Source organism: Danio aesculapii, chromosome 1, assembly GCF_903798145.1.
Source record: "Danio aesculapii chromosome 1, fDanAes4.1, whole genome shotgun sequence".
Classification (NCBI taxonomy): domain Eukaryota; kingdom Metazoa; phylum Chordata; class Actinopteri; order Cypriniformes; family Danionidae; genus Danio; species Danio aesculapii.
This window is the reverse complement of record NC_079435.1, coordinates 23198258-23223750: the sequence shown is the minus strand read 5'-3', so window position 1 is coordinate 23223750 and position 25493 is coordinate 23198258. Positions and strand designations below refer to the sequence as shown.

The following is a 25493-nucleotide window of genomic DNA, read 5'->3' as shown; positions in this document are numbered from 1 at the left end:
AACTTCATGCTCAAAGTCACACATTTTAAACTAAATCCCAAAACTAATGTTCAAAATACAATAATCAACTAACACAATACACCATGTCTAACAAAACACTGCAAACATGTATCAAAATCAAAACAAATCAAAAGTTATTTAAAACACTAACACAAGTTCTCTTCCGACAGGAATATTTAGTCCATCATAACACATTGACAAAAAAAAAAAAAAAAAACACTAGCATCAGCGGAAATGACAGAAACTGCATTATTTTATGTGTCAGGTCTGCCTTATATTTTTGAAGCCTCTCTACATTTTTGTTTTGTTGGATTCAGTAAATGTGTGCATTTTGTTTCTTTTGCTGCAAAAATTCAATACAAAACATGAATGACCATCTCAGAGTAGCTTTATAAAATGTTTATACAGTTTATGAAAAAAATTAATAAATACAGACACAGAATTGCTGCAGTACATATTTTATTGGCAAGTGGACATTACTGCAAGATATACAAACAGAAAGAGCACAGCAATTATAATAAAAAAAAACTAAGTAATCTTCTATTCTGCCAGGTCTTCTGCATTCTGCATCTCATCCACATCACACCTGATATCTTCTCTGGCCCACCACGGTAACTGTGGCCCTTTGGCCTATTATGTTTCTCCCATGGCAACGCCTTTTCGACAAGTTGAAGCCAGCCTCGTCAACATAGATAATTTAATGTGGGACTTGATTGGCCTCCAACTCCATAACTCTCTGAAAACAATTAGACACAGTGTATGTGAATGCTGTACTGTACTGTATATCTACTGTACTAATGCACTCCAGGTTTATAGAGTAGTTTACTGCAAAACACCTCACCTGGATGTATTGGTGACAGAGGTCTTTGATGCGCTGACTGTTCCTTTCAAAAGCCAAAAGAGTCCTCTTTTAGAACATATGATCATGGGATTGGAGTGTGGTTCCTAGATGGGAATCTGCTGTGATTTATGTATTTACATAACTGCAACAAGCTGTTTCTCAGTGGCAATGGAATAAAACACAAGGAATACATTTGTGTTTCAATTCACAATATGAACAGCTGTTCACTTTGACTTTAGCCCGGATAAGTCATGTGTAGAACGTGATGTTATATGTTCTGACATACAGTGTGAAAGCATTTGTAAATTTGACTGTAAAATGACATTGTTTTGGTCTTGGTTGAGAAGTTCAAGCATTTGAAATTGGTGTTAACTGGATGCATTTTATATCAAAGCAACAAAAAAAGTGTTAATTGTATAGCCTACAAAGACGGATGTTGTGCTAACCGTGTTAAGAGTTTAGGAAACTTGTCAAATGTATTGAAAAACTGTCAAAGCGATTGTAAAAAACTGTAAATGATAGTTGGAGACTCACTCTGACTGGATCATTTGAATTTACTGGAGACTAAAGACAGATACTTTTAAAATTAGTAATAACAGTAATAACTGTAATAATTTAACATAAAATGATATTAATAACTGATAAATAGTTGTTATTTATTTATTTATTTATTTATTTATTTAATTATTTATTTATTCATTTATTTGCCATGAAAACATCAAATTTCTAAAAAAATAAAAATGTTGCTTTAGCAGTTCCGCACTTACCATTTACTATCTAAATGCCTCTTGGGTGCCTGCATTTCTGTTTTGCTCAGTGCATTTTGACATGGCTGGCAGTACTTTTACATTAGAAATAATTTTTAACTAAGAAATACTCTTAAATCCAAGATGCTAAGTGCAAGTTCTCCAGGAAGCAAATAACTGTGTCCTTCAGGTGAAAGCTCTTTGGCTGCAGATAAATATAAGAGGTATACAGAAAGAGGCTTGCTTTATAGACTATTGGAAGAAAAAAACGGAATTCCACCATATTATGCAGAGAGATTTGTCAGATTAGGGGAGGATGGCTTGTCTGGCAGCCACAGACAGGACCACGTCCTCCTGCATATGGCCCACTCGGCCCAACTGTTCGGTGTTGACCCGTCACGTTTCTGTCGGAGGGCTTTCAGTGTGCACCATCTGTTGGTGACAAATCTTATGATGGCAGCCTCCATTATAAAAAGCCACCCGCTAATTTTCCATGAATCTAGTTCACTGGAGTTGGTAGTACATGAATGCCAGGGAAGAGTAATGGATGCGACCAGATCAGTTTGGACAGGGCCAACAAATTACATTGTAGATATGTTTGGGGAATTTTTAATTATTATAATTTTTTAATCATTTTTTGATACATACGCATATGTGAAGAGGCCGTTGTGACTCTGGTCAACCCAGACTGACAGATGGTCCTTTAAAGCCAGCAGTCATTTTGAATAACACTGTGACAAGGAAGTCAGGGTGCAAATTACATTTCTAACTTAGAAACAGTCACACACTGTGTACATGTGTACTTTTACTTTCAATTGTGTACATTTTTAGTGCTGTATTGGTACTTTTACTCCCTTACTTTCCTTCCACCTGCAGTCACTATTTTATTTTTTCTTGTCTATGGGGATTAGGAAAATAGAAAAAATCAATTGCGGCAAACTGTTTGGAAGCATTTAAAAGTGTCCAGGAAGATGTCCAAAATCTTTACACGCATTGACCCAGAGACAGTTTACATGCATGTCACTAATGAGAAGATGGTGGATGTTTATAATAGCCTTAAACACCTATCAGGCACAAGACATCAATATGACGTCAGATTGACATTGTACCCTAACGTCATGGGGATGTTGCATTTTGTTTGGAAATGAAAATCAGGTTGACATCAGAACTCAACATCAGGCCAACATCAATGTCCAATCTAAAACCAACCAAATATCATCGTCTAATGATGTTACAGCTTGACGTTGCATGGACGTTACCACTATGATGTCTGTCAGACGTTGGATTTTAACATGATGTTGGTTTAAGATGTTGGCTCGACATTGGATTGTGGTCACTTTCTAACAACCTAAAATCGCCCAAATATCAACGTCATTTGACTTCATTATTGGAAATCAAAATAACGTTGTCTTTAGACATTGGCTAGACATTGAATTTTGGTCGCTTGACAACACAACCTAAATCTAACCTTATATTAATGTCTTATGATGTTGTGTGCAATTTGGGCAATTATTAGATGCACTACAGAATGTTTCGTTTACACACACCTGCATAAATTTCATGTAAACAGATCAGCTTTTAACAGCATAATACTCAATACTCACTACTCTTGAGTACTTTTGAAAGGTCTACTTTTTACTCATACTTTGAGTAATTTTTACATCAGATACTTTTACTCTACTTGCACTACATTTTAGGCAAGTAATGGTACTTTTACTTGAGTGATTTTTCAGTATTCCTCCACCACTGATAGTAATACGCAAAAGTAACCGAATCATTCTGAGCATGGGTTGAACCGGCGATTCCTGCATGTGAGGCGAATGCTCTAAGGAGGAGGCTATGAGAATGAGGCATTTGTGCGGCATTCATCAGCTGCCCTCCGTTACACACTATACTACAATATGCGATGGCATTCTTTAAAAATAGTTGTAAATAATACGCTAATACACTTTAGCATGGTTCAAAAGCTTTGTGTGACCAGTGCAGTGCTTTGAAACAGTATAAATGTATGTAATTGACATCTAATCTCTTGCTATACACTTGTCACATCGCTACTTTTTGGATTGCCATTGCTATTTATGTTTTGTTTCTGTTTTGACCCCATGCCAGCCTGACCATTCACTAAATAAAGTAGTGATTGTGAAATGAAGCTGGGAGGTCACATGACACAACAAACACAGGAACACCAGAACATAACTTGACTATTACATAGTCTACATCTAATTATGGAATTTGTGAGTACACATATCAGAGCTCCAGCTGATCCAGTGCAGAACCAGTATTTATCTCATTGAATTCCTACAAATTTGCTTAAAGAGTAAGTTTTCCTTGCCTGTCAATAATCAAACCCACAATGCTTTCTGAGGCTTTGCCCCAAAAGTTCTGATAACAATAATAAACTCTGCACGGAGCTGGTATACAACACTTTCAAGAGGCAAACACGTGTACACAGTTACACTGAGGGCTCGTGCGTAGGAGTTTTAAAATCTGTAATTTTGCTTTATGATTTAAATGTTCTGTTTAACTCTGTTATCGTGCCAGAAAATGCGGGAGGAGTGGGTGTGAAGTTATTGTAATTATGCACATGTCACAGAGAGATGACTTCTGCTGAAGTGCACTAAGGGATGTGTTTAATGAACAAGGCTCGCAGACATGCATACACACACGCATATTTATATACATACATATATGCATACACTGATGCAGACAGAAACACAATTATCTGTTGTGCTGAATTATTTATTTCTCCATGCTCCTCATTAGCAGAGCTGGCAAGGACTTGCGAGAAAGCATGTGTTAATGATAACATCAATTTCCAATGTTGTATTTGGGTCAGAGATGTCCCGTTTCGGTGTACGCATCGAATTAAATCTTAATTAATTTGGGGAAATTCAATCACAATTAAATAAGTGACTTCATGTACCGTACAGTACATGGACAATATAATAAAGCACATTAAGAGTGTTTACATTAACATATCCAATCACTTTTGTGAAACATAATGGATATCAATATATGAATGAATCCCTCCGAATGTTGTATATAGTATATTTCTAGCATATACTTATTAAAAACAATTTTTTGGGATGATGATTATTTTTTTGCAGACAAAAGGGTTTAACATAGAGGTTTAAAGGATAGTGGGAAGGCATAAATAATGACAAATATTAGTATTTCAGGGATCCATTGTGATCCTTAAGTTGAGTATTTTAATATTTCGTCAAATGATTATTGTTCTAATAATGTTGGGAAAAAATAAATCAATTAAGTGAATGAGACATTATGTCAGGTGACATCAAAATTTGAAAAAATTTAATACATGCAATTTACAAAGAAGGGAAGACAACTTTTTGTGACATCAAAATAGCCACATTTATTTATTTATTTATACATTTATGTATTTATTTATTTATTTATTTATTTATTTATTTATTTATTTATTTATTTATTTTATACATTTATTTATTCACATCGTTCATTCATTCATCCATTTATTTATTTTAATAATACATTTTTATTCACTTTGTTTATTTTATTTATTTTTTAATTAATTATCAAATGTATTAATTTAATTCATTCATTCATTCATTCATTCATTCATTCATTCATTCATTCATTCAGTTTGTTTAACTCTCTGCATAGCTACCTTTATTTATTTATTTATTTATTTATTTTTGTATTTTTACTAATGTATTTATTTATTCACATTGTTCATTCATCCATTTATTTCTATATTTAATTTTTTTTTTATTAATTTATTTATTCTGTTCATTTATTTATATATTTATTTTTATTCATTTATTTAATTTAATTAATTAATTTATTTATTTATTCAGTTCGTTCATCCATCCATCCATCCATCCATCCATCCATCCATCCATCCATCCATCCATTCATTCAATCATTCATTCATTCATTCATACATTTAGATTGTTTAGCTGTCTGCACAGCCACCTTTATTTATTTTTGTATTTATTTATTTATTTATTTATTATTATTTTTTATATATAACTGTACTTATTTATTCACATCGTTCATTCATCCATTTATTTATTTATTTATTTTAATTTAATTAATTCATTTATTTATTCAGTTTGTTTATTTATTTTTAATTATTTATTTAGTTCATTCATTCATTCATCCATTTATTCGTTCATTTATTCATTCATTCATTCAGTTTGTTTAACTGTCTGCATAGCCACTTTTATTTATTTGTATTTTTTATCAATTTATTTATTTATTCACATTATTTATTTATTTATTTATTTATTTAATCTTTTAAAAATTTATTTATTTACGTATTCACATCGTTCATTTATGCATTTTATTTATTTATTTATTTTATTTATTTTTTTATCTAATTTATCATTCATTCATCTTGTTCATTCATTCATCAATTCATTCATTCATTCATTCATTCTTTCATTTGTTTAGTGTTTAGCTGTCTGTACTTGCTCCTGTTAAATGTTCTGATGCTATCAAAATATAAAAATATCTGTAGAATTATTAGACCAAAAGGCAGAGAAACGCCCTTGTTATGATGGTCTTTTTTTCCCAACATTTTTTAGAATGTCAGTAGATGCATCTGACAAAAAGTCAAAGACCCCATATGATTTGTTTGTTTTGCAAACAGTCTATTTTGTGCACTTCAAAGAGGATCTCTTGCATTGGATTTTCGTTTCTCTGCAACAGTGTAGATCAGACAAAAGATCTGTAGGAATGCATTAATTACATTGATATGACGGTGGTTTGCTTTTGACTCCAGCCTCTCAGGAAGAAATTCCTGAGATAAGAACCAAAGCTGCAATGTTTATAAATCTGCTATGCTAAACACTATTTTCAGTTTGAACGTTTCGTTAAAGGAGCAACATCACAAGTAATTAACATTTTTTTTATCAATATCAAATCTCTTCTGCACGTAAATGAGAAAATATTGCTTTCAGCGCCCTGTTGTAAGATTGTTGGCTCAGAAATGAAATATAAATTTATGTTAATGAGGCCTTTCATTTCAAGCTCATTTAAAGCTACAGCGATACAATTTTTTTTGAACAGTTCTGGAATAGCATTCTCTTTAATAGCTAGACCATATTTAGAGAATTGAAGCATTGGAAATAGTCTTTTTTTACCAGCTGTTTTGGTGGTTTCAGGATTCATTTGGCATTTAAATTACTCAGGAGAGGATAAAATGTTGTTTAATGGTTCAGGCAAGCAGCTGTTTTCAGGAAGATATTAGTGGCACTGATCGGTCAATTACCTACTCAGGACATAAGAAAAGCATAGCAAGTAGAATCATTTCTGATGAAAAGGTACATTGCCGCCTCCATTTCTACCGCATTGCTTATTTTCCTGCTTGATTTCTCAGAACTGCAATGTTATGTTCTGCTTTAGACTTACTCTTAGCAACTGAAATAAAATTAAAACACTCATCTTCTCACTCTTGTGACATTCATTCATTCATTCATTCATCAAAAATATATCACACTCTAATATTTACAACACTCATTGTGGATACGTACCATAGTCTACATTTCTGAAAAACCAAAACTGTGTACCTGGGTACGTATTGCTGCATTTGCTACATCTTGCTGCATTTTCGAAAACAAATGCTATGGGGTGGCACGATGTCACAGACAGCTTCTGTTCCTTTTCGTGTTACCGCTGAAAGCTTTTCTCTGTGTTTGCTTTTCCGGTGTTGTATACACCATATACAACCAACAAACCAACGTTTTTTCCATTTGGAAATTGTTCTTATAATTGTTCTTATAAAAGATCCATTTTTAAGATAGCTCTGCACCAAAGCGATGCGTTCATTTTATAAACCGTAAAATATCTATGCAAATTAATGCAATACTATGTAAAAGTCATCCTTGAATCATTTTCACAATTTGAGCATGATAAATCCAGGCGTTGTGTCTTATATCATGAGGAAAAAAAATCCACTGATGGAATAACCTGGTCATTAAGTATTTTCAGGTAGTCAGCTGACCTGATTCTTTGGGCACGTAACACAGGTGAACATTGACCAGACCCAACTTTAGCATCCCCAGATCCTAGCACTGTTTTTATCATTGTTTTTATCACAGGTTTTATCATAATGAGTTCCTCACTGATAAGTGGTTTTCTTAAGGCTACAGTCTCTTGAGTTCCGTTTACGTTGTGCAGGTGATAATGTTCATACTTTACATATTGAATCATAGCCATGGGTTTTAATGTTGTTTTTATGAATTGATCTCACCTTGTGAGCCGATTTTGTTCCAACGACAAAAGATTTTTTTCCAACCATTTTTTTAAAGAAGGTTCTCCACTATCCTTAGCCATGAGTTTTACAGTTAAGTTTTTAACATAGCCGTGAGTTTTTAACGTAGCCATGAGTTTTACTGTTGTTTTTATAATTTGACCTCACCAGATGAGTTGATTTTGTTCATTCAAGATTAGTTTTCCAACCACATTTCCTTCTTAAATATGAAGGTTCCATTATATCCTTCCAGTTCATAATGCATTAGACTGTTTTAACCCAATTTTAGTAGTTTCAACAATCTCCTGAGATACTTTTCTCGCTTGATGCATGTCAATAGTTTAACCCTTATGAAACAAATGAACATCTTTTCCCATGACTACAGGATGTCTCTTCCAACATGGTTGTTTGAGAAATGAGAGAAGCTATTCTGTGCATCGGTTAGGGTTAAATAACTTGTGTATCTGAAACAAAATCATCCATGCCGGAGTTATCCAATGGAAGTTCTTACTTATTTGCTTAGTTAAATCCAGGCTTTGATATACTGTATTATTGTCATTTTCTTTTGATGTCCTGTGGATAGTATACACAGTACACATACAAATAATATGCAATAGCAATAGCTAATTTTAGATGCATGAGATTAATCATTTGACAGCACAGATTATTGTACATTATCCTGCATGGAAAAAAGAGCACCAGAAAAGAAACTCAAACAATTTTTGGTATTGCATGAGAGTGAGATGATGACAGAATTAAATTTTTACTTGAAAAATTCCTTCAAGTAATGAAAAGTAGGGTTTCCATCAACTTTGGCAGGCAGAGGTAGCGAAAAGACCATAATGTGCTCTGCAGAGCCAGCAACTCCGTCAGCATGTTAAGCCTTAGTGCTGTGTGTCTGGTCAGCATTCACTGGTTAAGCTGCTTCAGCTGTTCAGTCATAAAATAATAATAATAATGAAATAAACTGTCAGTTCTCGCAGTGGTGCTTTCTATCTTTGGAGTGCCGATGTGTGTCATTGTTAGTACACACATGCTCACCTTGCCAACAATCCTGTTCGTGCTCTGAATGCTTACTAATGCCTGACTGCATCTGTTTTTTTTTTTTGTTTTTTTTTTAGGAAAAGGAGAGCATGGAAAGCCATACCCGCTTGTTGAGGATGAGTGTGATGACTCTGTGTACAAAGAGAACGGCTTCAACATCTACGTCAGCAACAATATCGCTCTGGATCGCTCGCTTCCTGACATCCGACATCCAAAGTGAGTAGAGCCGATTCTTCACCGCCTCCAGAGCTGCACAGCTTGAGCGAGACATCAGCGTTTTAACCATCCGTGACAGGCCACATTTGCGCAATGTGTTTTAATTAATGATTTTGTCCTAAATGAGGAATGAATCTAATTACGATTAATTAGCTTAGTGATTTCAAGGCTGATAGATTTTTTTCTTTACATTTTGCTGTCATATAAAAGCAAGTGAATACAGGCATAACCTATTTATTTTAAGTTAATTTATTCAATAAAAAAGGTTGCTCTGTACTGTAAAAAATGACTACTTTTGTGCAGCTTAACAAAGTGACCTTTTGTTGTCATTTTAGGTGTATAAAACTATATATTATATAAAAAATAATATATAGAATTAAGTTCATATAATAATTCAATTCAATTCAATTCACCTTTATTTGTATAGCGCTTATACAATGTAGATTGTGTCAAAGCGCTTCACATAAAAGGTCACAGTAAATAGGAACAGTGTAGTTCAAATAGGAACAGTGTAGTTCAAGGAACAGTGTAGTTCAGTTTGTAGTGTTTAAGTTCAGTTCAGTTGAGCTCAGTTCAGTGTGGTTTAATAATCACTACTGAGAGTCCAAATATTGAAGGGCAAATCCAACGATGCGCAGCTCTACAGATCCCGAACCATGCAAGCCAGTGGCGACAGCGGAGAGGGAAAAAAAAACTTCACCAATGGCGGAAGTGAAGAACAAAAACCTTGAGAGAAACCAGGCTCAGTTGGGCACGACCATTTTAATTTCTCCGCTGGCCAAACGTCTTGTGCAGAGCTGCAGTCTTAGTGGCGGAGGCTGGAAGCTGGCCTCAGCGAAGACTCATCTGTCTCTGGACCGTCACAGGAATCAGTCTCATGTTCTCCACTCTTCCATGACCATCACAGTAGCTGCTCAGGATTCGGCCTGGTCCAGGATATGGAAACCTTGGGATCATCTCGTCGTTGGTCTTGGATCGAATCAGTGACTCTGCATAGTCTGAGGGCCTCGGGAAGAGTATCCCCAGGTGGAGATGGAGAATAAAGAAAATAATTAGCGTAGCTGATGTTCACAGTGTATATCAACAATAACCATGCTGTCAGTTTATTACCAGGTTTTTGTACGGATTTACAACACCAACCCAGACAATATCACTTCAAACCAGTGCTTAATTTGTAAATGAATAATTCCCGGAGCAAAATTAGGAAATAAAAGTTACCGTGAAAGATGTCCACCAAACAATTTCAGTTTTCCTGCAACATTAAACTGTTATAGCGCAAAAAAAGAGCCTCACATTTCTGAATGGTCCTTAATTATTTTATGCCATATAACGTTATAGGTCAGTCATGAATAATCATAAAAACAATCACTATTCAGTTGACTTTACTGTTAAATGCCAGACGAAAAAAAAAATGTAATGACTCACTCTGTCTAATCTTCAAGAAGAGCCCACATTTACCTCTTCTGTCATGTTTTCTGGCTGCTTTGAGATCGCTTTGCTTCTGTCTCCTGCTATCCTGATCCAGGGATGCAGTTGCATCTTCTTGAGATCTCTTGATCAGGCTAATTATCAGATTTACTTGTGGTTTTAAAATATGAAAATGTGCTTGACTGCCTCTTTGCCATTTTGAAAATATAAATATTATTTAGGTTGGCCACAATGCCATTATTTATTTTTGCTACTCAATTCGCATGAAACAATCACCAACCATTGAGAGTGATGTGTATTATATGTGTGTGTGCGCGCACAATCCACACAGCCTTCACTTGCACTCATTCACATTCTCTCTCCCTCCCTCTCTCTCTCTCTCTCTCTCTCTCTCTCTCTCTCTCTCTCTCTCTCTCACACACACACACACAAACACACATAGGTATTCACCACGCACAAGTTAATGCCGGATCCATTAAAATATTTACCGCAAACCACTAATATCTGACAAATTCCAGAAAATGATCTGAGAAGATCCGGCTCAAATTAAGCACTGCTTCAAACTGTTAATAAAAGTTATTAAAATGTTACCAAAAGTCTTCTTAAAAAAATAAAAGTTGTTGGTGGAACGCAATTCAAAAGCATAAATAAAAAAAATACAGTGCTTTAATTCAAACATCTTCCATCATCTGTAGGGTTTGACTATAAGTAGGGTGACAGTGGCTCAATTTTTAGCACTGTCACCTCAGCAAGAAGGTTGCTGGATCGAGTCCAGTTTATATGTTCTCACCGTGTTCGCATGGGTTTTCTTCTGGGTTCTTCGGTTTCCCCCACAGTCCAAAGACTAAATTGGCCATAGTGTATGAATGAGTGAATGCAAGAGTGTATGGGTGTTTCCCAGTAATGAGTTGTGGCTGGAAGGGCATCCGCTGCATAAAACATATGCCAGAATGGTTGGCGGCAGTGGTGTAGTCTTAAAAAAAAGGTGGTGTATTGCACCCAACCCAAATTTTTAATAGAAGTAGGCAAATAAACTATGAAAGTCAATGTTTTTTTGATTTATTATATATATGGTTAATAAGTTAAATTAACTCATATTTTTAATTGATTGGACAAAAATGCAAAAATTTCAGTTCAGTCAAGTTTACTTAATTGTTTATGTAAAGACAACATTAGGATTTACAGTGTAGTGCATGACATTTTGACTAAAAAGTAATTCAGAAGAACACGTTCTAGTAGTGTTAGACCGCGTTTACACTAATACGTTTTAGTTTTAAAATGCAAAGTTTTGCTACGGTTACGCCATCCGTCCACACTACATCGGGGTTTTCGAGCACTGAAAACTGAGCGTTTTGAAAACGCTGAAGAGGCCGTTTTCATTCTAAAACGCTGCTGCTCCGTCTCAGTGTGGATGGGGGAAAACAGAGACATCTGAAAACAGAGGCATGGCTGCAGACATTCACCAATCTGATTGGGACTTTTTCCTCAATATTAAGTAGCATACACACAGTTCAGTCCTGCCTCCTCTCCTTGTAAGTTCAGACTTTGTAAGTTTGATATGGAAAACAAACTCTCAAGGACACGTCTGGTAACACGTCCTCTTCAAAGGGAACCGTGTACTTTAACATTTCATTTCATTTGCATCACCGTGGCTACTTTGTTTCACTTGCTTAACAATAAAATGAAAACATGATATAAGGAACTGCCTATTTTTTTTACTTTGATCTTAGCAACTTAACAGACACCAAAAATGTTGAGGTGTCTTATAGATACATATTTATATGACCGTCATCTTCATGCATATTTATAACAAAACGGAGCCTATAACAAAACTTCATCCTTTCATTTTCATTGAAAATGCGTAACAAATACCCTCTCTTTTGCTGAATATCAGATTTAATAATCAATAATGGCCATTATAAAAGTACAAGGTACAATAAGTTTATCCAATATAGGAAATAAAGACAAGCAATCAGTCAAATGTGCGGAATCAGTGTACGCGGTTACATAAATTATTAACTTATCTTTGCGCTCAGCCAAAACACATTACCTGAGAACAAGTAATAGATTCAAGAGACCAAAATCCTGGAATATGTCGTTAGATAGAGACAACTAGATTAATTAAATATTACGTTTAACAAAAATAGTGAGATTAGATCCAGAGGTAAGTCCGTGATGAACAGTCCGACGAGCACAGCTTTCATCTGGGTAGATATGCTGTAGTGCATGCCAGAGTGTGTGTGTGGTCATGTGATGTGCGTTTTTTTTTCAGCTGTTTAGTTTAGACACAGAGTTGTTCAGAAACGCTAGGTGAAACGCCTGTGTGGACGTGGATCGTTTTCGTTCTAAAACACCGTTTTAAAACTAAAACGTACTAGTGTAAACGGGGCCTTAGTGTGGTCTACTGTTCATCTGAAGTTCTTCTTTTACATGTAAATGAGCCCCTTGATGGATAGATAGTTAATTGTCCTTTGAATGCTCTGCCCCATTACCTTCCCTTGAATGTGTCCACTGCCATAGATTTTCCTTTGGCAAGAACAAATCTCTTTATAACTCCTTCACCAAAGAATGTCTGCAGGAGGACCCATTCATTACAGGCTTGTCAATAACTAAAATATCATTTATTTTGCCTGAGCAGGCTTAAAGCTGTAGTCTGGAAGTTGTGCCTCTTGGTCACCATAGCTGTTTTAAAGATGCAATTGCAGTTAAATGTGGAATGATCATCTTTTCATGGCGTGTGGTTTGGCATGGCTCTTCGGTGCGGATGAATCTAATGCTTGGATTATTGCCCTAAATAAGAATATTTACAAGAAACTTTCAGCTGAACAAGTAAGATGTCTGCTATGTTTGTTCTAGCCAACTGAGAAAGAAGAACATTACAGTGGATCATACCAAGGGTGATTCAATTCACACTGTAAAAAATGTAATGACAAAAAGTCAAGATGATATATATACACACACATATATATACATATATATATAAATTGTTGTAAAAGAAAAATCCACATCATCACCAAAAATATTTCGTATTACTTGCATTACGTCCTGCCAGTATGACTGAATGGATGGGCAACTCCAAAATATGTGAAAGTGGTTTGCCAAGTTTTCTCCACATTTCCTCCAGCACTGTCCCCTGTGTTTTTGTGAAAGCTTTAATGAAACTATTTCACATTTATTTTGGTCTTGCTAATATACTCGAGTTTTTGGATTAATGGTGAAGCTTTTATTGCTCATAATATTTTAAAATAATTTTCCTTATGTTATAAACGTGATTTTGGATTATTATGTTAAGGATCACTCTTTAAAAGATGCTGGTTTTATTATAAACTTTATTTTATGATTATATAAATTTCACATACATAAATCTAAGTTTGCCAAAAGCAAACTTCTCTTCGTGGTGCTAAAGAAAGAGATTCAAATGTATATAAAAGTGATTTCTAAGTCTAAAAATAGAAAAGCAATTAAAAAAATATTCGCTCCTCCTTTAACATTTTTGCTTAAAAATGTTTGTATATATGTATTTCCTGTAGTAAAATTGCATGTAATAACTCTTGTTAATAACTAAAATTGGAAAAATGTGTGTGTATAGTTGTACTGTATATATTTTGATAATTATGTACCCTCTCCTTTTTGTTTTCTTTTTAGATATACTTTTTTAATTTAATTATTTTTTTTCCCCTCATTTATTCCATACTTGTAAAGAAATGTAAAGTGATTTTGTTGTATAAGAAAGCTGTACATGCTGGTTCTTGTTCAGTCGTACAAAAATGTATAATTTTAAAAAGGAGGCCCCCACCCCTAAACCCAACCATCATCGGGTGATGAGCCAATCTTACTATATTGTACAAATTAGATTGTACAAATTCATACAAATTAGCCACTAAAACAAAAAGTTATGACTTGCCATGAGGTAGCATTGCATTTACAATAAAGCAAATATAACAAAAAAGCTAACCTAAATTCACAGCAGCACAACACAACAGAGACAAGCCAAAATTTTCTTCAGCTTAGTCTCTTTTTCAGAGGTCACCACAGCGGAATGAACCGGCAACTATTCCAGCATATGTTTTGCATATCAAACTAAAGGGAATTGACACACCAAGGGGTAAGGGTAAGGGTGAATTAGTAGAATTCGGATTGGGCCTAAATGTATTACTAAAAACAGAAGTAATATAGTATGTTTGTGAATGTATGGATTTGGATTTTAGCAGTCTTCAGATTGTTTTCAACTCGAATTAAAATGATACACGAACACATATTTCTAAAAAAATAAAGATAACATTACACTTTCCGAATGAATAAAATGAATCTTTAAGTTTGAACTATGTACAGTTTGTTTTTGAGACTGCATTTTTGAAAATTCACCACCGCTTTTCACTTGAGAAAACATGGAATCTGTCCAGTTTCTTCAGCTTGTTTGTTAGCACAAACTGAAGCAGCAGCAGTATCTCTGTATCTCTCTGTTACCTGCATTAAAAGTGAATACCCAGGAATGCTGGCTCTCGCTCTGAGACAGTTATTCACATTCTGTCTGCTGGCAGCTTCCACACTGAGCGCCACAGGCTTTTATAGGGGATGTAAATAAAAGCCCCACACCAGGCACTTCACCGGAACACTGTCTGCAGCGCTTGAAAGGGGTTTACACAACTTTCCAGCTAACAGCAGGAAAGCAACAAGACAAACTTTTCTTACCAAGGTGATGTAGGGAAGATTCTCAAACCTTGTTACGGCACTAAAACACATTTTAAAGACTTATTTATTTGAATTATCAAAGCCTTGAAGCGTAGCAAGCCGGTAGCAAATGCTTAAAGGGATAGTTCCTACAAACATTTTAATTCTGTTATCATTTACTAACCCTTGACTTGTTTCAAACCTATTTATTTATTTATTTATTTATTTATTTATTTATTTATTTATTTATTTATTTATTTATTTATTTATTTATTTATTTATTTATTTATTTATTTATTTGTTTGTTTGTTTGTTTGTTTATTTGTGTATTTATTTATTTGTTTGTTTGTTTGTTAATTTGTGTATTTATTTATTTGTCCGTTTATGTATTTATTTATTTATTTATTTGTTTATTATTCTGTTTTACACTAAATAATATATTTTGAAGAATATTGTAAACCTGTAACCATTGACTTCCATAGTTTTTTCAACTATATGGATATCAATATTTACATGTTTACATCAGTCTTCAAAATACATATTTTGTGTGTTCACACAAACAACAACAACAAAAACTCAAAGAGGTCTGGAACAAGTCAGTGGTGTGTAAATAATTACATGATTTTCATTTTTTGGGTGAACTATCCCTTTAAAGCTGAAGTCTCTAACTTTTTTCATTCATTCATTCATTTTCCTTTAGCTTAGTCCTTCTATTCATCAGGGATCACCACAGTGGAATGAACCGCCTACTGATCCAGCATATGTTTTACACAGCAGACGCCCTTCCAGTTGGAACCCAGTTCTGGGAAACACCCATACACTCTCACATTCACACACATATGCTACGGCCAATTTAGTTTATTCAATTCACCTATACCGCATGTCTTTGGACTGGGGGGAAACCAGAGCACCTGGAGGAAATCCACGCCAACACGGGTAGAACATGCAAACTCCCTCTATTTTTTTGATTAACAAAAAAACATCCAGTGTTCAAAATCCTATTACCTTAGACAGAATCACAATTATAAGCTTGTAATAAAGTTTTCCAATTTTAGTGGTGCCAATTTTCTGCAGTGGCCCAGAAATGTAAGTTTAAAATGCTAACATATGTCCACAGCACAATAGAATCAAACAAAAACACTACAAAATCAAGTTACACCAAACATAATACAATTTAAAAAGCAACACTATTAAATCAAGCCACAACACAACGGAAAGGCTCCCGACCACTAGAGGTAGTTGGTGTTAGACTGTGGAAACTGGAAATTGATCACATACATGTATTGGACACATATAATTGTGTTATAATTGTGTTGTGCCTATGTGTGAGAGACATTAAACATCTTTCCTGAGCATTGGCAGATCCCAAAGCGATGCGTATGCTATGGGCAGGTTCTTACAAATTCAAACAAATTCCTAGTATGTGTGAATGTACCTGGCAATAAAGCTCTTTCTCTTCTCTCTTAATGACTGAGCCTTTGTCTTTGTAGATCATACCACTATGTGGTCAGTGGCTGGGAAGATTTTTTCACCTATTGTACCTACCTACTTTATTTGCTTGCTTTGTTTAGTTACCTTCACCTACAAACTCTGCTCCCTCCAAAAAACATAGTAGACAGGACGACTCTGTTTCAAATCAGACTCATTTTAGACTTGTGTTATACTTGCAGACTCATTTACTTCTTGATGGATGCTGTTTGACTGCAGAACAACCAACACTACTCCATGAAAAATTCTGATCGTCGAGTCTCCTGGACTGTTTTTTTTACATATGTTTGTGAAAAGTCTCCTCTGCTCACCAAGACTGGATTTATATAATCAAAAGCAGATATATTGCAGAATTTTATTTGAATGATGTGGTTTTTATTTCATTTATTTAGAATGCTTTTTATTTATTTGCTTAAGTGCTGAATTTTAACTGTCATTAATCATGTCTTTCATTTTATTATGAGTATTAAAAAAGACAAACATCTATTTAAGGCTTCAAGGACAGGAATTGAAAAGCACAAACTAATAGTGAGTCATGCAGCACTGGAAAACCTTTGCATTATTTGTATTGAGGTTTTAGACAACAGCACACGTCTCTGAACCAAACATAGTATGGTGTAGTGAGTTCATGCAAATGCATTTTCTTTAATAACGATTCAGAGAATTATGACAGTTGAATGTTCCAGTAATGTACATGACACTGCCTGACTATTACTATGCAAATGGGATGCCTTTTTTCTCCCCCTGAACCGTATTTCATTAGTCGACTGATCTGGCATGTCAGACAGGGCTGTTTTAGATGCTGGCTATTTTCCAGACCACATTCTGTCAACGTGCTGGTTTCTCCCACTACTGTATTTCCATTTTGTGTCATCTTTTCTACCGTCATGGAAGTGAAATGTTAATAAACTATGCAGCGGCCTGAGAATGATTATTATATGGAGGTGTATGAATTAGGGCCGGCTTGTCAAGTTTGTCAGGGTGCTGAATTAGAGAGACCGGTGTGAGCCATAAAGTGCCACTTCATCTGTCAGTGCTGGCTTTGTCGGAGCTCAATTAGCATGCAGATTTCGGAATGCTTTATGAGAGCGCTGGCACTGAAGGACCTCTCAAAACATTGATTTATGATCTGAGCTCTGTCACTGTTGCCTGTGGTGTTGGGGCGGCCCGCATCGGGCCTTTTGTTTTCACATAATGTTTTTACAGTTTGGCAAGATCTAGTGCAATAAGCGATTAGATTTATATTTTCACACATCATTGTTCTGAAGAGGCTTATGCAAGTGTTTGTTAAGCGTCTTACAATATGGAGGTTAGACAGTGCCCTCCACTAATATCAGCACCTTTGGTAAATAGAAGCAAAGAAGGTGGTGAAATGTCTTTATAGTTCTACCTGTTGATATTTTGATCAAATTAAAAAAAAAATTGTAATAAAAATAAATAAATAAATAATAATTATAATAATATGAGGGCATCACGGTGGCGCAGTGGGTAGCACCATCTCCTCACAGCAAGTAGGTCACTGGTTCAACCCCCGGCTGGGTCAGTTGGCATTTCTGTGTGGAGTTTGCATTTTCTCCCCATGTTCACGTGGGTTTCCTCTGGGTGACATGCGCTATAGGTGAATTGGGCAAGCTGAATTGACCCTAAGTGTATGTGTGTGAATGAGAGTTTATGGGTGTTTCCCAGTGATGTGTTTCAGCTGAAAGGGCATCCGCTGCATAAAGCATATGCTGGATAAGTTGGCGGTTCATTCCAGTGTGGTGATCCCTGATTAATAAAGAGACTAAGGGAATGAATGAATAATAATAATAATAATAATAATAATAATAATAATAATAAACCTATACTATATAGCCACTTTTCCACTTAGCAGTACGTTATATTTCACTCAAAGCTAGTTTCAGTTTGGTTTTTCTCAGCTTGGTTTGTATTTCTTATACACATTCTTTTTGCTTAATGTGGGTTGGATTATCACTATAAGAGTGTCGCCTTTAAAGCTGTGACTTCCAAAAAAATGGCGCCACTTTATGTTAGGCTACTATGTACTTGCACCAAAAAATAAATAAATAAATGCAATGTACTTAATGTGTCAAACTTTTGGTCCTCTTGAGGTGGGATACAGGACAGGTTTGGTGGTATGGGTAGGTTTAAAGTTGGGTTAAGGTGTAAGAGATGGTCAACATTGTAAATACAAATGTAATTACAGTAATAACATGCATAGATTTAATAAGTACGATGTAAAACAAGTATTTGCACGATGAGTACATTGTAACAAATAATTAATTTCAATGCAAGTATAAATTAGTTAAGGCCACCTAATATAAAATGGGACTAAATAATGTAATTCTGAGTCATCCCACTCCTTCTAGCTCATGATAGAGGAATGTCTGGAGTTTTACCATAATGCTGCCATTTCTGGTGTCTTTTTCTTGCTTGTAGTGAGAATTATCTTGAACGAATTAGTGATGGAACCTAACCTATAGTGGTAAAAGCCCACAAAAAGCTATGCTTAACCAAATATTACCATTCAATGCAGTGGAAAAGTGCCTATATAAAACAAACATAACAAGATTTATCAAAAATATACACTACCGGTCAAAAGTTTGGGGTCAATGTGATTTTAAAATGGTTTAAAATAAGTTTATCCTGCTCCCAAGGCTGCATTTCTTTAATCAAAAATCCAGTACAAATTATACAATTGTGAAATGTTATTGCACTATAAATTAACTGTTCAAAAGTTGATTAATAATTTATTTTAATCATTTATTCTAGTGATTTAAAGATGAATTTTCAGCTTTATTAATCCAGTCTTTAGAGTCACATCCTGTCTGATCCTTCAGAAATCACTCTATTATTATTATTATTATTATTATTATTATTATTATTATTATTATTATTAATTGTAATAGTAAAATTTCATTTGAAACTACATACAGTAAGAAAGCTGTTATTTAAAATTTTAATAAATACTTAACAATTTAACATTTATTTTTATTTTCTTTTTTACATTTAACAAATGCCGCCTTGATGAACATCCATTCATTTATTCATTTTCTTTTCGGCTTAGTCCCTTTATTAATCCGGGGTTGCCACAGCGGAATGAACCGCCAACTTATCCAGCATATTTTTTATGCAGCGGATGCCCTTCTAGCCGCAACCCATCTCTGGGAAACATCCATAAACACTCACTCATACTCATACACTACGGACAAATTAGCCTTCCCAATTCACCTGTACTGCATGTCTTTGGACTGTGGGGGAAACCGGAGCACCTGACCCAGCCAAGGCTCGAACCAGCGACCTTCTTGCTGTGAGGCTACAGCACTACCTACTGCACCACTGCCTTGCCACGCCTTGATGAACAGAATAATAATTAAAAAAAAAAGACATGAAAAAAAATAAGAATTTGACCGGTAGCGTATATATCTTTGTTAAATATTTGTGTACCACAATTATTGGTGCTACTGTAAATTCACATAAGCAAAATAGTTGGAATAGCCCATTAAGAGATTCATCACAATGAATTAGACTAAACAACACAGTGTTCAGCTGCACAAAAATAGAAAGCAGCTATAAGAACATAGCTACACTAATACATACTAATTAGTACACTAATCCAGAAAACAGCATTTTTAGCTAAAAATTATATGCCTTCTCTCTGTTATTTTAAGTAATTTTCGAAAAGGTTGGTTATCCAGACTGAACACACTTTCATCTTTATACTGTAATGCATTAAAACATAAGATGCTTTGACCTGCATGATTTGTTCCTGATAAATATTTACTCTCCTGTACTTTGAAACACCATGGCAATATGAAAATGCACCTAGGTTATTAAATGAACTGACATTGAGGTAGAGTTGTTGCTGTGAGTAATGGAGGAATTTGAAGTTACAAATGTAAAAGACAATATAGACTAGGAGATGTCCTAAAACAACAGATCTGAGTAAATATGCTATGTCCTTTTTAGAAAAGTAATCTGGAGCGTCTACAAAATGACATTAATCTTTAACAATGCTGTCAAAATGGAGAGCGTCCAAAACAACTGCTCTACTACACTGTCATCCACCAATTCAGCTGGATTGGTCACATGACTAAAAATGCGTCATTGTTTTGGAAATCTTTTTTTTTCACAGTCGACAATGCGAGAAATGTGAAAACAGCATTTTCAGATTTATCCACTTTGGAAAGCATTTTCTAAAAGAAACATTTTCATAAAATCCAGTCTCAATGATTGATGGCCAAAATGGAGAGAGAAACAAAAATCTCTCAGTGTGTTTCTATCATTTTGGACATGACCAAAAACACTGAATATGCATATTTCTACCTTTAGGGCCACCATCTGAGAAATTCCAGTGAACTGGTAGTGTCAAGAATCATTCTGAAAGAGGATGTGTGGCTCTTGTCCAAATGTGCTGTATGGATATTAGTTCAAGTAACCAAAAATCTTCACAAATAATAGCTGGAGAATTCTAGAAGTTACAGGTAGTTGGGGTTTGGGGTCAGAAAGTCTCTAAAACTATAATCTGACATTGCCAAAAATTTTTTGGAAGGGTTTAATAAGCCTCTATGCTCATCCAAAAACAAACCTCTGCATCTTCAGTACATTTTTAGTAATATGTTGAACAAAAGTTTACATTTACCAATATTAATATAGGCCACTGTGCTTTGTTTTTTTGATTTCATCTATTTTACTGTACATAAAGCACAGGTAGATAATATTTCCATGTCTTTCTCTCACTTGCTCTTTCTTTTTTTTTTTCTTGTAGCTGTAAGCAGAAGCTGTATCTTGAAAACCTCCCGAATACGAGTATCATCATCCCGTTCCACAATGAAGGCTGGTCCTCTCTGCTCAGAACCCTCCACAGCATTAGCAACCGAACACCAGATCACTTGATCGCAGAGATTATACTGGTGGATGACTACAGCGACAGAGGTAAGAGCCTGATCTGTCTATCTCTCTCACAGCATGTGCTGGACATTGGGGTCATTGGTGGAGTCTGAGCATTAGCTGCTCAAAAAGAGTTTTGAATGGGGCTTTGACAGCGTTGGGTCCTCAAGAACAACAGAAGGTTTTTGCTGGTCCTTTAGAGAGATGGAGTGGATTGTGGATTTATTTGGAAAATGATTGTTTTTTAACTGGTAGGGACTTTTTTAATCTCCGTTGGCTTCCTTATAAGACTTTTCAAATCTGTTATTGGTTTTGTCTGGCAATGGTGTGCAACAGTGCTTATACTTTTATCAAAGTAAGAGTCCATATTGGTGTTTTTTGCCTTTGTTTCTTTTTTTTAAGTTCGTGGTTAAATGAAAGTTTTGTTATGTTATGGGATATTTTCTTTAGTTGTAAAATTATTCATAATTTTACATAACTGTGTAATATATTGTGTAAAATGTATGTGCGCGTGTATATATACACTACCTGACAAATGTCTTGTCGCCTATCCAAGTTTTAGGAACAACAAATAAAAACTTGATTCTAGTTCATCATTTGGCATCAGAAGTGGCTTATATGAAAGGCAAAGGCCTCTAGATTACACTTCTTTTATCAAAATAAAATATGATCATCCTTGATTTGTAATTAATCAACTAGGACAGAAAGGTCTGACTTTGCTTTATCATCTGGAATGGCAAAGAAAGCATTCTTGTAGGACTCCCAGTGTTCATCAAGATTCTTTGGATTCATCTCCAATCCCTCCTTTTTCATCTTACCCCAGACATGCTCAATGATGTTCAAGTCTGGTGACTGGACTGACCAATCCTGGAGCACCTTGACCTTTTTACTTTCAGGAACTTTGATGTGGAGGCTGAAGTATGAGAAGGAGCCCTATCCTGCTGAAGAGTATGCCCTCTCCGGCGGTTTATAATGTAATGGGCAGCACAAATGTCTTGATATTTCAGGCTGTTGATGTTGCCATCCACTCTGCAGATATCTTGCACAACCCCATACTGAATGCAACCTCAAACCATGATTTCTTCTTCACCAAACTTGACTGATTTCTGTAAGAATCTTAGCTTCATGTGGGTTCCAACAGGTCTTCTGCAGTATTTATGATGATTGGGATGCAGATCAACAGATGATTCACTGGAAAAATGTACCTACTGACACTTCCAAATGATCAACTATAGTTATTATTTGTTGCTCTTACAACTGGGATCGACGACAAGACTTTTGTTAGGTAGTATATATATATATATATATATATATATATATATATATATATATATATATATATATATAATATACATATATATACATTTTTTTGTGATGTTTGAATTATTTTTCAAAAATTTCCCAAGTGCTGTTTAATGAAGATGATATATTTTCAACACATTTTCAACATTTTTGTTTTCTTTGTCATGATGACAGTACGTAATATTTACCATAAGAAAAATATAATGGGAAATAATGTGAAAAAAATTACTCTGGTCTCATAAACATCACTTGGGAAACTCATTTGTGCCATTAAAACTGTTTCTTTCATTTTTAGAAACAGCAACATATTCTATGATCAATAAAGTGATTTGTTGTTGGTGCATTAGAGTCAGAATTAGTGGTTTTAAAGGTCCAGTGAAGTGCTTTGAAATGTGCAGTTATTATTTGAAATTTGACGTAATCTCAACCGAAACATGACAGGGCAGGACATACTGTATAGTAGCTCCTCCTTTTTATAAAAAAAACAGCCAATAGGGCTTTGTTTTTTATCACAGCTCTTCCAGTGAGAGTGTTTGAGATCACTTGCATCAAATGAAAGCAAATGAGAAGCACCTTAAAGGTGGCAGGATATGTCAGGTACTATAAAGCGGTTGATTGATCATAAGATTTGATGTGAAACTATATGAGTTGATGTAAAAATCCGATGTTTATATCTTTGAATGTTTAGATCAGGTTTAAATCTTCTAAATTTGAAAAATGTTCAGTATTATGTTTATTGAAAACTAACATCGTACCGATATTTTTAAAAAATTTGTGGCAAGGAAATAATTAGTTTGGTGTGGATAGAGAAAAAAAAGGTAAATCTTTAGTGTGAAGTACTAAAAAGTCATGTGAAATAATAAAAAAAAAAGTTAGGGAGGCATGCGGATCTAAAACATAATTTAAATCAAGTGATTTTACCATGCCAACATCGAATTTATGCAAATATATTTTCCCAACAACAAAATTGGCTAGTGAAAATGGCAAGTGGCTAGTAACATTGGAAAACTATTAGCCACAGTGGCTGGTGATCAAAAAATTTTATTTCAAGCCTACTATACTAACATCTAACTTTTCCAACATTTCAGAACATACTGAACTTTCAGGGTAAACTTTAAGCAATAGCGTTTGAGTTGTGACAGGGTTAAGGGTTGTAACCGTTATTTAAAAAAAAAAAGCCTTGCTGTTCATGTAGCAGTCAAAATTCCCATTTTATTTTGTTAATATTTCATGGTATACTACACCATATTATGGCACCACTAACTTTATCCTTAAACATGTTACTATGCCCAAACAAAGTGTTACTAAAAGCTTATGTTTGCAAACTTTACTAACATGTTTACATTTATGGCTTTGTACAGGAGTCATTGCTTTAGGCATGAATTAAACATGTTATAAAAAATACATATGTATTTCACGTCCAATATAAGCCATTTGAAGACTTCCAAATATAAAGATTTCTGGTTCAGTATTATTGTATCAGCCTTTGCCTATTTTAGTGTCACTGACTATGAAAACTATAACACACTCCCCTCACTGTATTTTGTCAGAGGAATTCAGTAAGGAAGCCATCAGGATCAGGTCTCAGCTCAGAGATGCACTGATAGCACACTGCCTTTTGAACCAGCATCCCAACCTCCCGCAATAAATCAAAGAGTACGTCCCAGCGCACAATACCCCTCTGTACTACAAGACATCTCAGCCAATAGCATTCCATCTCACAGCTGGTCACACATCACTCCCGTAGAGAAATAACAGGGGAACACAATAGTGAGCGTGTACTGTGCTCTGGCCTTCTCTGTTCCCATTACAATACCCATATCCAGCTGAAATGAGCTGCCATTAGATGGACAGGCATCTTACATGGCTTTGGCTTATGATGGTAAATGAGGGCTTTCTTGAATTACACAGATGCTCTCTGTGTTGGCATGTCAGTGTATTGTAATACAGTGTTGCTAAATCCATGTAAGACCAGATGGCATGTGTACTGTACATCAGAAGGCTTCAGCATTTCAAGCATTTCATTGGTTAGTTTGCATTGATGATGAGCTCATGTGAGACACAGATTCTCACTCAACAGATTTTTGACCTAGAGCAAGAGTAGCAACTCTCAAAAGCATTGGAAATGCCAGTCTTCTGGCAGCACTTTTGAAAGCAGATCTTTCAATGGAAAAAAAGAGCTTAATCTCCTGTGGATCCACTCAGTATTAGTATAAATATGGCAAGCCGTTTTAACATTCAGTCTATTGTGTGTGTGTAGAGTTTGAATCCATTTTCATTCTACTGTACTTGTACTTATTCTTTTAGATACAATTATCTTTCCACTGAGTACTGGTACTTATTAATTAGCTTCTAGTACTTATTCCAGACACTATTGCCTTTTAAAATGATGCCAATATTTATAAATGTGCGTTCACAATGAAGGTGGCGAGAGCGTCAAAGTAGCCAGAAGTGATTTATTTTCAATTGGAGCCGGTGGTGATAAGCGGCGCAGTGCATTTTCTTGATGTGGGCGTTGAGGGGAGTTGTAATAAAGTCAACTTAATGGTAATGAGCTATGACGTGGTTTGGCGGCAAGCAATCAGAAAGTAGAAGTCCACCGCTTGAGAGGATTCCAGAGAACACAGTCCTG

General features: G+C 35.0%; 1 protein-coding gene across 1 annotated transcript in view; it reads left to right on the top strand.

The window, feature by feature from the left end:
- galntl6 (polypeptide N-acetylgalactosaminyltransferase like 6) overlaps positions 1-25493 on the top strand; it is a 385088-nt gene that overhangs the window by 97455 nt on the left and 262140 nt on the right. Inside the window, exons 4-5 of the mRNA XM_056457614.1 lie at positions 8944-9082; positions 21438-21604. Of these exons, the coding sequence (XP_056313589.1) occupies positions 8944-9082; positions 21438-21604 (306 nt within the window). The remainder of the gene's footprint in view (positions 1-8943; positions 9083-21437; positions 21605-25493) is intronic.